This window comes from Schistocerca piceifrons, chromosome 4, assembly GCF_021461385.2.
Source record: "Schistocerca piceifrons isolate TAMUIC-IGC-003096 chromosome 4, iqSchPice1.1, whole genome shotgun sequence".
Lineage (NCBI taxonomy): Eukaryota > Metazoa > Arthropoda > Insecta > Orthoptera > Acrididae > Schistocerca > Schistocerca piceifrons.
The window spans coordinates 38,929,625-38,943,159 of NC_060141.1; the positions used below are offsets into that span (position 1 = coordinate 38,929,625).

The following is a 13,535-nucleotide window of genomic DNA, read 5'->3' on the forward strand; positions in this document are numbered from 1 at the left end:
TCACGCCAAACAAATTTTGAGATAATACATTCACCAGGGCTAATTTACAGACAGAGCAGGCTTTAAATCTTCAGCAGTATCTTAGAAAAACTCTTATTCACTTCCCCCCCCCATCTGAGGGTCATGTTAACTTGTGTCAGCTTCATTTCTTCTCAAATCAAATGTTCAAATGTGTGTGAATTTCTAAGGAACCAAACTGTTGAGGTCATTGGTCCTTAAATTGACACACTACTTAAACTAACTTAAGCTAACTTATATGCTAAGAACAACACACACACCCATGCCTGAGGGAGGACTCGAACCTCCGGCGGGAGGGGCCGCGCAATCTGTGACACCTCACCTATCACCGCGCGGTCACCCCTTGCGGCATCATTTCTTCTCATCTTTTTCCTTGTGCAACATTCTTTCAGTTTTATTTATTTGTTTCTTTAACATAATAATTTTTGTTAAAATAGTTTGTACGGAAAATAAGGTTAATTTGAAAAAAAAGGGAAGTATTTCATGTGTGTGACAATTAGTTTGCAAACAATATAATCCAGAAAGTAATTAAAATGTCAGCAATTTATTTAACATTCATAACTTGACCAGCATAGAACTATATATTAGGAACTTGCATGGTTCTTGTTGCTGTTGTGAGCTCAACAGAGAAATATACAAGTTGTTATTTTGTTATTTATTTACAGGTTCGGTAACAGGCCAGGAGATGTCTCACCCCCAGTCTTCGAACAGATTTTCCGAAATGCCCGCTTTGCACAGGGTGGTAATGCCCTCTTTGAGGGTAAAGTCCGGGGTAATCCGAAGCCTGTTGTTTCATGGACAAGGAAAGGCGCTCCCCTTCTTGGTAAATTGCTTCATTTGACCATTAAAAATGCATGCATTTATTTACTTCATATTCTGGTATAAAAAGTAGTCTCTGTATAAAAAACTTTATCTGTTTATGATGAGAAAAATATAAGCAGTAGTATACCAGAAGCGGTTGGAGCCTTGTAATGTAAAATTCCATGTTTACTGTCAGTCAAAGAGCTCTGTTTAAAAATGAGAAAAAAATATGCTTTCAGTATTTTATGCCAATAGCAATGTAATATTTTTTGTTACTTTTAGTTTGTTTAATTCATCATTTGTATGTTACAGAATCAAACAAATATAAAATGAAATATGATGAACAGACTGGAAATGTTTCATTGCTCATCAATGCAATAGGACCAGGAGATGAAGGGGAGTACACATGCACTGCACGAAATCAGTACGGTGAAGCTATCTGTTCAGTTTACATACAACCTGAAGGTACAATACACATTTCAGTTCTTATTAATCCTTTTGTGAAGTGATTTTCAGAATTTATTTTGTGTTGTATGTACATGTAAAAGAGTCAAATTTTGTTGCTATTGCTTGTACAGGTCAGGGGCAGATTATACAGCAGCCTCCAGGTGGCTACCAGAGAGAGTTTACTCAGACAATTGAAACCTCTGAACAGCGAACAACACAGCAGCGTTTTCAGAAACAGACAACAGGAAAAATTTCATATGCTAATGGACACATTGTAGAAGAGGTAAAAACTGATTTAATATTTATTTGTTCTCATTACTGACATGATATTCTAAAATGACTTCATTTAACATAGAGGTGCAGTAGGTGATAATTCACCTGAACAGTGAGATAAGGTTTGATCAAGTGGAAAAATATGAGTGCTTACACTGTTGTGAGAAAAACAATTTCTCCCTCACAGTAATTTGCGCATCAGTCACTGAAATTCGGGTTTTGTTTTGCAACGTGACTAGTCTAAATATGTTTTCCTATCTAGTTCATGTGATAAGAACTTTTTTTGCTTTCAGTTAATCATATCCTTTGAAAATGTGTGCAAGAAATATGATAAATATGTATTTACTCTTGCAGTATTGGTTTTATCAATGATAACGTTAATATAAATTACACTGTTGGAAAAAAACTGCAGCACCTAGAAGGATCTGTGCGACATTAAAAAAAGTTGGTAGATGTGTTTCTACATCTGAAAGGTGATGTCTGTTGAAATTTGACGCCATTCACATAGTGTGGCACTAGTGGTACCACTATGAGGATGCAAATTAGGTTTGCTTTAAATACACACTTTAACGATTGTGAACATTAATTACCTTTGAGACTGGATGTGGTGAGTTGATGTAGTCAAGAATACCTTTAAAGTGGCAAAGAAACCTTTATCGACACAGCACTGAGTTTTAATGAGGTCGAGAAGCTGGATGTGGCTTCTGCAATATTGCAGAAAGACTTTGATGGAATGTAACCACTGTAAATGGTTGCTGGTAGTGGTGGTCGTGAGAATGTATGCATGCCAGAAGACCGTGTTCCAGATGACCGTGTGACAGTAATGTGTATAGTGTATGGCTTAGGCGCATTGTACTGCATCTGCAGCAGCAGTTTGAGTAGCAGTTGGCACCACAGTGACATAACAAACTGTAAATCGGTTACTTCACGGACAGCTCCAAGACAGACACCATGTAGTACACAGTTGCAACTTCGTAGTGTCTAGTGAGATATTATTGGAGGGTAGGGTGGAGGCCTGTTGCATTTTCTGATGAAAGCCTGTTTTGCCTCATTTATTTATTTATTTATTTATTTATTCATCCGTGGAACAATAAATATTGTATGGAAGTCGTCAGATTACAACACATGAGCACACATTTACATTTACAATTAAACAGGTTTCTCATATTTTGTGTAGTTTTTATAACTAGTCATACACATATTTATAATCACATTATATTTTGTTGATAATGTCATATGTTGCTAATAATCTACATCTATGTTAAATATTCTTTTACAGTATAACAACTTTTACTTACTAAAAAGGTTTTAAGCTTTTGTCTGAAAGTGAGGGGCTCATTTATTTCTTTAATTTCTTGTGGTAGTTTGTTATACAGTTTTATCCCATTGTAAAATATACTTTTTTGCGTCTTTGTCTTGTTCTTTCTATCTAGACGGAGGTGGTGACAAGCTCTTGTTTCATGGTCATGTATTAGGCTGTTTGTGTTGTACATGTTGAGATTTTTCTTAATGAACATTATGTTCTGAAAGATATACTCACAAGAAACAGTTAGAATTCCTAGCTTTCTAAATAATTCTAGACAGTGGGCCCTGTTGTTGCTATTTGTTATTGTCCTTATGGCTCTTTTTTGTACTTTGAACACAGTTTGTATGTTACTGGCACTTGTTCCCCAAAACATGATCCCATAGCTGAGGACTGAGTGTAGATATCCGTAATATGTTATTTTAAGACAGGTGTTATTGCATACCGGTGCAAGGATTCTAAGAGCATGGCATGCTGTGGATAATTTCTTTGCCAAAATGTTGACATGGTTTGTCCATTTCAGTTGGCTGTCCACATTCATCCCTAAGAACTTGGTACTTGTTACACATTCTAATTCATTATTATTCACTTTTATTCCAGTGGCATTGTGTTTTTTGTTCAATTGGAAGTTAATATAGTTAGTTTTCTTTACATTTAAGGTTACTTTATTTTTTAATGACCAGTTGTGGACATCATTGAGAGCCTCGTTTGCTCTTTCTGACAGTTGTGTTGGATTTTCACCTGTTATTACTATGCTGCTGTCATCAGCAAAAAGTATTTTTTCGCCATGTCTGATACTTTGTGGGAAGTCGTTAATGTATATAAGAAACAATATTGGGCCTAATACACTTCCCTGTGGGACACCTATATTCACATTTTCTGGGTCAGACAGGTGTTTTATAAGGGAATTGTTTGAAACTTGTGATATCTCAACTCGTTGAACTCTGTTTTCCATGTATGATTTGAACCACTTCTTTGTCACACCTCTTATTCCTATTTGCCCTAATTTATGAAGTAAGATTTTGTGGTCAACTGTATCAAAGGCCTTGGACAAGTCTTACATTTTCACCTTTGTCCAGTGCTTCTAAAATTACTTTAGTGAACTGTGACAGCAACAGCCGTGTGTTGGTTAGAAGGAGGCCAATTGAGGATCTGCAACCAATATGTCTGTATGCTAGACCCACTGGACCTACAGCAGGAGTTATGGTCTGGGGTGCAATTTCGTATGACAGCAGGAGCACTCTTCGTGGTTATCCTGCACACAACACTCACCCACATACCACTGTTGTAACCCAACATACTCTACAAAGTGTGGACATGTTGGCTTGGCCTGGTCAATCACCAGATCTGTCTCCAGTTGAGCACATATGGAGCGTCATTGGTTGACAACTCCGGTGGCATCCACAAACGGGATTAATCGTCCCTATATTGACTGGCCAAGTACAACAGGTATGGAACTCCATACCAAATACTGATATCTTTCACCTGTACAACACAACGCATGCACATTTGCACGCTTGCACTCGACATTCTTGCAGTTACACCCGTTATTAATGTACCGACACTTCACATTTGCAATGGCTTATCTCGCGCTTACATTAACCTGTGATGTTGCAATATATGAAGATGGTATCTGTTATTTTGGACATGTCCAAAAGAACAGATACCATCTTCATATAATTCAGGCTAATTGGCCATTGACCTTCATCTATGCGGATGCACACGCATTGCACAAACTCTTACGGAACTCGGTCAGATTGTCTGCCGCGAGTAATGAGTGTAATTGGCAGGGGCACTATGAATGTAGTGTGTGTACATTAAGTTGAGAATGTGGGTCTCGTGGGGATCGTGCAAGGGATAAGTACCTGCAGTCGCACTATCCTCTGTGCCCTCGGCGGCTCAGATGGATAGAGCGTCTGCCGTGTAAGCAGGAGATCCCGGGTTTGAGTCCCAATTGGGGCACACATTTTCAACTGTCCCTTTTGATGTATATCAATGCCTGTTGGCAGCTTAGGGTCTTGATTTAATTATCATTTCATTCTAGAGAGCTGCACGGTCACCGTTGGTATCTATTCTTTCGGACATGTCCAAAAGAATAGATACCATCTACATATAGTTAAGGCTAACCAGCCATCGACCTTCTTCTGTGTGGATGCACTGACATTGCCCAGACTTGTACAGGACTCGGTCACATTGTCTGCTGTGAGTAATGAGTGTAATGGGCAGGGGCACTACAAATGTAGTGTGTGCACATTAAGTTGAGAATGTGTGTCTCATGGGGAGGGTGAAAGGGATAAGTCCCTGCAGTCGCACTGTCCTCTGTGCCCTCGGTGGCTCAGACGGATAGAGCGTCTGCCATGTAAGCAGGAGATCCCGGGTTCAAGTCCCGATTGGGGCACACATTTTCAACTGTCCCCTTTGATGTATATCAACGCCTGTCAGCAGCTTAGAGTCTTGATTTAATTATCATTTCGTGTGATGTTGCAATGTTAACCACTTAAATATGTTACCTAGACAAATTACATTAATTATTATTTTATGTTGTGGTTTTTTCCATCAGTGCACTTGCAATAAGGTTATGCATTTCCAACCAGATAAAAAATGAAATAGCAAGTACCAGACCAAATGCTTTAGTTAAAGTCACAGTTGCATGTTTGTATTTCATAATTTCTCCTACAATAAAGGAGACCACCCACCAAATAGCAGAAGCACACATAAAAGAGAAGGAAAGCTTGTTAGGTTTTGGAGTAAACACTGTAGTAGAGTTTGAGTGCGAAAGCGCGGACACGCGCATGCGCGCGCACACACACACAGAAATACACACACACACACAAGCACGCACGCACACAACTTTGCACCAAAGTTTGTGTGTGTGTGTATTTACACTCTAGCTCAACAAAGGATTTATTCTGAAAGCTAGCAAGTTTTCTTTCTCTTTCGTGTGTCCCTGCCGACATCCCAGTGCTTGTGCTATTCTTTGAGTGGTCTCCTTTACTACTAAATTATTTGCCTTGTGCTGCAACTTTCCTAAATATTTTTGGTTTTCTCTTGTCCCTTTTATTTTGTTATAAATAGGCATGTTGCTGTCTTGATTCTCCTTTACCAGTTTCAAAATAAATAAATAAATCAGTAAATAAATAAGTAAATATGTGAAGAGTTTTCAAGCTTGTGGGATTGTGAAAGATGTGGTAACATGACTTATAAAACAAAATAAATTGGAAGGTCGATAGACACACAAACACACACACAAAATTCAAGCTTTCGCAACAAACTGTTGCCTCATCAGGAAAGAGGTAAGGAGAGGGGAAGACGAAAGGAAGTGGGTTTTAAAGGAGAGGGTAAGGAGTCATTCCAATCCCGGGAGCGGAAAGACTTACCTTAGGGGGAAAAAAGGACAGGTATACACTCGCACACACGCACATATCCATCCACACATACAGACACAAGCTTGTGTCTGTATGTGTGGATGGATATGTGCGTGTGTGCGAGTGTATACCTGTCCTTTTTTCCCCCTAAGGTAAGTCTTTCCGCTCCCGGGATTGGAATGACTCCTTACCCTCTCCTTTAAAACCCACTTCCTTTCGTCTTCCCCTCTCCTTACCTCTTTCCTGATGAGGCAACAGTTTGTTGCGAAAGCTTGAATTTTGTGTGTGTGTTTGTGTGTCTATCGACCTGCCAGCGCTTTTGTTCGGTAAGTCACCTCATCTTTGTTTTTATATATAATTTTTCCCACGTGGAATGTTTCCTTCCATTATATAAAAATAAATTGGAAGGTATTCTACTTTTAATTTTTGTGCTGCGGTAGTATTGTTAATTGTGTATGATGCAGAGGAACTGTAATACACATGGACTGTGATGTATATGGTACGCATTATATAATCAGCAATGTACTGAAGACATCTTTTGTGGGAATCAGAAAATTCCATTTGATTTCTTTTGTAAGAATTATTTGAAGTACTAGACAGTAGAGGAAGCTTTAAGTTGAGGGCAGCCAACGATACGTAACTGGGTTATGTGTTACTTATGACAGCTTTCTTGACAGTTAATTACTTTCAGGAGGGAAAATTCGAGTACTGCAATAGACAAATTTAAAAATAAAACAATGTATCTTTGGCAGTACTGGAATTTCACATTCTGAAGGTAAATACAGGGCAGCCATGCTATCTCTTTGTAATTTTATTGTTTGTCAAGTGAAAAAATGTAAATTATTGTTCTTTATATGGATAACAATAACTTAGAAAATCTGCACTCGTTCATAGGATTTTAAAGTGGACACATTTGAGTACCGGCTTCTCCGTGAAGTTGAGTTTCGTGAATCAATAACACGGCGCTTTGTTGGAGAAGTTGACAGAGAGATCAGTACAGTTATTGATCGATCACTGGGACCTGTTGCACCTCCACAAATAGCACAGAAACCACGAAATTCCAAACTCCAGGAAGGTACCACAGCGACATTCCAGGCTAAAGTTCCAGCCAACCCACGTCCAAGGGTAAGGATTCTTATTCATTCATGTAATAATGAGTATACATGGACCCATAAAGAACAAAATTTTTCAGTACAAACTACATCCAAATTTAGTCATACAATCTTTTACTTAACTGATTGCATGAAACAGATGTGAATGAGAGCTGAAAAACATGCTGCATTTTGAGATCAGGAATTGTCTCACCTGGCCTAAAAAACAAAAGGGAAATAATTCTACCATCCCATCCCTCATAGGGACATTACTAACTAATGCTTAAATAGTGAAATCCCTTTTCGCTCTTTTGTTGATCCACGATTCCAAAAGTGTTTCTCAAGTTTTGTTTTTGTGTATAAAATTATGGACTTATAATCTGGCAAAGGAGCTACTTAGTAAGAGGGAGATTTTTCTATTATTGCATGGTTGAATAAAATGCAGATAAGGAATGGAAGCCATGTTAAGATTTGTCAGGCAGTAATCAGTTCAGTGTTACCGAATTTTGATATGTTTTATTCTTCTGAAGTTTTTTCTTTGGCTGGAGCAAAACGGTTGTGTGATTGGTAGATTTACATTTTATGACCGGAAAAAAATGAAAGACGCATTTGTCTGTGTTGGTGAATTTTAATTACAGTCTATTTAAACATTTCAGATTACATGGTTTAAGAATGGACAGCGCATCACTCATTCCCAGAAGTATGAAAGTAGTTACTCAAACCAACAAGCTGTTCTTAAGATTAACTCTCTCCAGTCTGAAGATTCTGGACATTATACTCTCCTGGCGGAGAATCCTCAAGGTACTACAATGTTAAAAATACATAACACAAACTCAATATCTACAAGAGTGCTGATTGTGTGGCCTTACAGAAATTCAATTTGGTTACCTCTTTCATGTTCCTGATCTTAAATTATAAGTTTACTTCTTTCTTCCAGGATGTGTTGTATCATCTGCTTACTTAGCTGTTGAATCGTCTGCGACTCAAGATGGACTTGATCAGAGGTTTGTAGTAATGTTATGCCAGTTTTACATATAGCAGAACATAAAGTAAGACTTGTACACAGTTGAAAAGTTCTGCGAAATTTTACATTATATCTAATTTTCTAATTATCAGAAGGGACATTGCACTATCATTTTGGAAATAGAGTTTTTGTACTTAGCCCAGCATATGAAATTGTTTTCCATCTTACCACACGCAGCCATAAATCTCTGGTAACAATATGTTTCACAGTAGTGAAAAATGAAAAACAATTGAATTAATATTCCTCCAAAATTAACTGAGAATTTATCTTAATGTATTATTATCAGACTAGATGTGTATTTCATCCTAATGGCTCCTAAGTAGGATCAGTGATTATGTTGACTTTTGTAGTAGTGTTTAATATGAAAAATCAGCTGACATTTTAAGAAGATTCATTTGGATACATTGAAAATATTTACTAAAATTTATTAAATATGTAGAAAGTGTTGTATAAAACTTAGTCTTTAAATATAGCCACGTAAAAATTTTTGTTCTTTGTTTTAGGGGAAGAGTTCCTCATACAGAACCTTCTGAGGGCACAGAGGCAGGGAAGGCTCTCGCACCTAACTTTGTGCGGGTTTGTAATGATCGTGATGTTACTGAGGGTAAAATGACACGTTTCGATTGCCGAGTGACTGGCCGACCTTACCCAGAAGTGGCGTGGTTCATCAATGGGCAACAAGTCAGTGATGATGCAACCCATAAAGTGTTGGTCAATGAATCAGGCAACCATGCTCTAATGATAACAAATGTGAGCATTTCAGATGCTGGAGTAATTACCTGTGTAGCCCGCAACAAGGCTGGAGAGACTTCCTTCCAGGTTGGTACCATCAATCTTTTAATTATTTCCAATATTTTGTGTTCAGTGCATATGTACATATCTCATGTACATTTATATCAACAACTACATATTCAATTTTGTTCCAGTGCAATTTAAATGTAATAGAGAAAGAACAAGTTGTAGCCCCAAAATTTGTGGAACGATTCAGCACAGTACATGTGAAGGAGGGGGAGCCAGTGGTATTGAAAGCCCGAGCTGTTGGCACTCCCATCCCTCGCATTTCATGGCAAAAGGTAAGATACAATTCTCAAAACAGTGAATGTTCATTTCTAAATTAAAAAAGTGTTTATTAAAATTTTTTCAACTAAAGAACTATGACAATGTGTAATGCTGCTGAAAAAATGTCCGAAGGACAATGACACAACAAACTAAGATCATAGAATGGAATACATACAGTGACCAAAATTCTAAATAGGAAAAAGTGATAGAGAACCAGTAATGTAAGTTTAAATGTGAGGCACTGGATGGAGAGTTAGTAAAAAGAAGAAGAAACAGAGAAAAAGGGAAAGAAAGGTCTATCAAAAGTGAAGATTGGTAGTTGTCGATGGAAGACAGGAGAAGAGAAGTGGGGGGGAAGAGGATAAAATAACAACATTTATTCTTATAATTAATTTGTGTGAAACCCCCCATCATACTCCCATCCCTCCCACACACACATGCAAGGGAGGGTAAAAAAATTTAATAACTATGATTCCAAAACTTCCTAGCAGATTAAAACGATGTACTGGACTGAGACAAAAACCTGAATTATTACTTTTGATGGGCATTGCTCTTACTGACTGAGTTATCCAGGCATGACTCATGATCCACCCACACAGCTTTGCTTCCACCAGTACCTCTCTGGTAATTTCCAAACTTCACAGAAGTTCTAGTACATATCTTGTGAAACTAGCACTTTGCTGGAGGAGGAGGAAAGGATGTAGCAGAGGAGTCGCTTAAGTGCAGCCCAAGTGATACTTTCCAGAATGAATCTTTCATTCTGCAGCAGAGTGTGCAATATATTGCAACTTCCTGGTAGATTAAAACTGTGTATCGAACTGGTACCTGAACGCGGAACCTCCTTTTGTGGGTAATGCTCTTACTGACTCAGCTATTCAGGCATGATTCACTGCCTACCCTCACTGCTTTACTTTCACCAATGCCGCACTGCAGCTGTGCCTAAACCACTTACTCACAACATCCTTTCTTCCAGGAGTGCTATTCCCACAAGTTATGCGAGAGAACCTCTGTGGAGTTTGGAAAGTAGGAAACAAGTATTGACGGAAACAAAGCTATGAGGATGTGTCATGAATTGTGCCTCAGTAGCTCAGTCAGTTTGAGAATGTGCCAACAAAAGACAGGGTTATGAGTATGTGTCCCAGTCCAGCACAAAGTTTTATCTGCCAAGAAGTATCACTACAGTGCACATTCCGAAGCAGAGTAAAATATTAATTATGGAAAGAATGACTATATTCAAAAGAAGAATAATCACACCATTTCTTTTTGGAATCCATGTGCTTTCAAATAAATTTATGTACTCTTATCAGACACCTGGGCACAATGATAATGTTTTATGTTTCTCATTTTACATTTTGTTCCTCGAGTTCTATCTTATCTTCCAGGTATAACTAAGAAAGAGGTACTGAACCAGCTTGGGGAAAAAGATATTTCTACCACAATCTGACTGACGTAAGAGATTATTTGATAGGACACATCCTGAGCCATCAAGGAATAGACAATTTGATAATGAAGGGAAAGGGAAGTGTGGGAGTGATGGGAGGGGGTAGAATTGTAGAGGGAGACCTAGCCGTGAATACAGTAAGTAGGCCCAGATGGATGGAGTTTGCAGTAATTATTCAGTGATCAAGAGGGTGGCACAGGATAGAGATTACCAAGGATACTTGCATCATCCCATTCTTCAGGCTGAAGACTGTAGCAACAACTGGTGCATCATCTGTGAACGTACCCAAATGAAAAAATGTAACCGATCTTTCTTTATAATTGTTTTTATGATTTTTCTTTATGTCAAAAGTAATTACTTGTCACTGTCATAGAAATGACTGACAACTCTTTTATCAACACCCATGTATTTTATGTACTGCAGTATTAATTCAGGATATCCTGCAGGGTCAGCATTAATCATTCAGTTCAGACAAGGTAAATCTTCACTAACAGTTACTTGTAGAAGATAAAATGTGACTAAGGGCATTTAAAAAATTCAGCAAAAATTAATTTTTACAGGATGGGGTCCCCCTGGCGCCGGGACCTGACGTAAACATCCACACAGACGGTGGAGCCTCGACACTGGACATCCCGCGAGCCAAGGCGTCGGATGCGGCCTGGTACCAGTGCACCGCTCAGAACGTCGCAGGCTCCACCGCCACACGTGCTCGCCTCTTTGTCGAGACACCTAAGGGCGCCACACCTCCTCCCCGTCGTCTTAATTTACCACGACCGACGAAGGTCATTGAACCTGAGTAAGTATTATTGAATGATTCCTTCACATAAAGCCCAATCTTAAAACACAGTTATAACTATGGAAGAAGTATTTTACAGTATTTATAGGAAAAATACGACAAAATTTAGTGAAAAGATGCAAAATCGATATAAGATTTTTTTAAAATTCTGCGTCTACATCCCATTCCATTCTTTTACAGTGTTGTATGCTTCTTTTGTTTAGTTCATCTCCACGGCTCAGTGATAAAAGTGACAGACTACAGATCCAATGATATTGGGTTTGCTTCCAATTCATTTGTATAACTTTTATCTGCCCTCATGACTTCTTTCACCTCTGGCAATGTTTGTTAATGTGAGGTGCGCTGTGCTTTGGATTCCACAATGAAGTGTAGGTCCCCTAAGGCTGGCTGGATAAGTCCGTTCAAAGGTTGGATGGAGGCAAAGGCAGCCACTTACAATAAGACCATTTGTTGCAAAGCTGTGTAGTGTTCAAACCATCATTTGGGTTGATGACAGATCTACCACATTAATTCATTTTTTTGTGGACCTCGTTATTTCCCACGTATGTCATCTATCAGTCGAGACTCATTTTTGAGTGTGTCAGAAGTCATGGTTTCTTACTTATTTTCCCTCTGGTTGTTGGTGGACTACACTCAGTCCACTCTTACTACAGATTTAGTATTTACTTTTGTTTACATCTGCATGAATTAATTTTACTGTTAAGAAATGGCTCTGAGCACTATGGGACTTAACATCTGAGGTCATCTGTCCCCTAGAACTTAGTACTACTTAAACCTAACTAACCTAAGGACATCACACACATCCATGCCCGAGGCAGGATTCGAACCTGTGACTGTAGCGGTTGCGCGGTTCCAGACTGAAGCGCCTAGAACTTGTCAGCCATACTGGCCGGCTATTGTTAAGATGTGGCATCCACATACAGGAGGAATGTGGTTTGATCCTTTGCCAAGACATTCTTATTTGTCATCTTTCAAAACAGGAAAGAGCAGCAGTCAGTTATCGTTTCAGTTCTAGCTTTATTAGAGGAGATCCAGATTTTGGCTAGTAACTAGACATTATTGATGCTTAAAATACAAGAAGTACATAGGCAGAGCATAGTATACAAAATTACAACTCATGACATCCCATATATTGCTTGCACTTTGAATTACATGCCGGTATTTCAGAGTTGTTATATGTGCCCCAATATGTCTACACCTGTTGTTTAGGCTCTTGTTACTATTCATTAAAGATTAAAGACTCTTTGCAGAGAACACACCTGTTGGCTGTGTGGCACCCTCTATATTAACTACATAATACATAACCTTCAAAGTAAAGCAGTTTTGTTATCTAATAAAATTTTAAATTTACATAAGAATAAAATACAAGTAAAATTATTGATGTTGCTGTACTGACTTAGTACCACATTTAACAGTTAACATTAGAAGATATAAAAATTGCAGATTCATTCTTGTGAGCTAATTATTTTGTTAATGTTTAAAAGTGTAGGTAAAATCAGTTCCATAAAATTTACAAACCACTGGGAGGGACATGATATATGGCTGTGGCTATTGGAATTGATTTGCTTATTTTTTCTTTTGTACTTTTTTTTAACTGTCACAACAAGGTATATAGATTCTATCACTTACTGAATAGTTCATAGATGGTGCCAAACATCACCAAGATAGATCATTGGTGTGATTTGCCAGTCTGTAATGGATGTAGAGAGTACTGATCTCTGTGCTATTTCATACAGATTTTTAATTATAAGTAAAATGAAATAAGATACTGAATTGCTGTTATTAACAATGTACATGCATCTAAATCAATATAACGTGGAAAGAGGTACGTAGGTCCAGTATTATAACCATCATACTTGTACACTATTATGTCAGTGGCTGCTACATATTGCCAAGAAGTCAAGACATATTTTGTAC

The 13,535-nt window shown here is 38.2% G+C and overlaps 1 protein-coding gene across 1 annotated transcript in view; it reads left to right on the forward strand.

The window, feature by feature from the left end:
* Positions 1–13,535, forward strand: part of LOC124795577 (titin) — a 529,084-nt gene that overhangs the window by 72,269 nt on the left and 443,280 nt on the right. Inside the window, exons 3-11 of the mRNA XM_047259648.1 lie at positions 684–841; positions 1,132–1,284; positions 1,398–1,549; positions 7,102–7,332; positions 7,955–8,099; positions 8,236–8,302; positions 8,826–9,141; positions 9,249–9,395; positions 11,383–11,618. Coding sequence (XP_047115604.1) covers positions 684–841; positions 1,132–1,284; positions 1,398–1,549; positions 7,102–7,332; positions 7,955–8,099; positions 8,236–8,302; positions 8,826–9,141; positions 9,249–9,395; positions 11,383–11,618 — 1,605 coding nt within the window. The remainder of the gene's footprint in view (positions 1–683; positions 842–1,131; positions 1,285–1,397; positions 1,550–7,101; positions 7,333–7,954; positions 8,100–8,235; positions 8,303–8,825; positions 9,142–9,248; positions 9,396–11,382; positions 11,619–13,535) is intronic.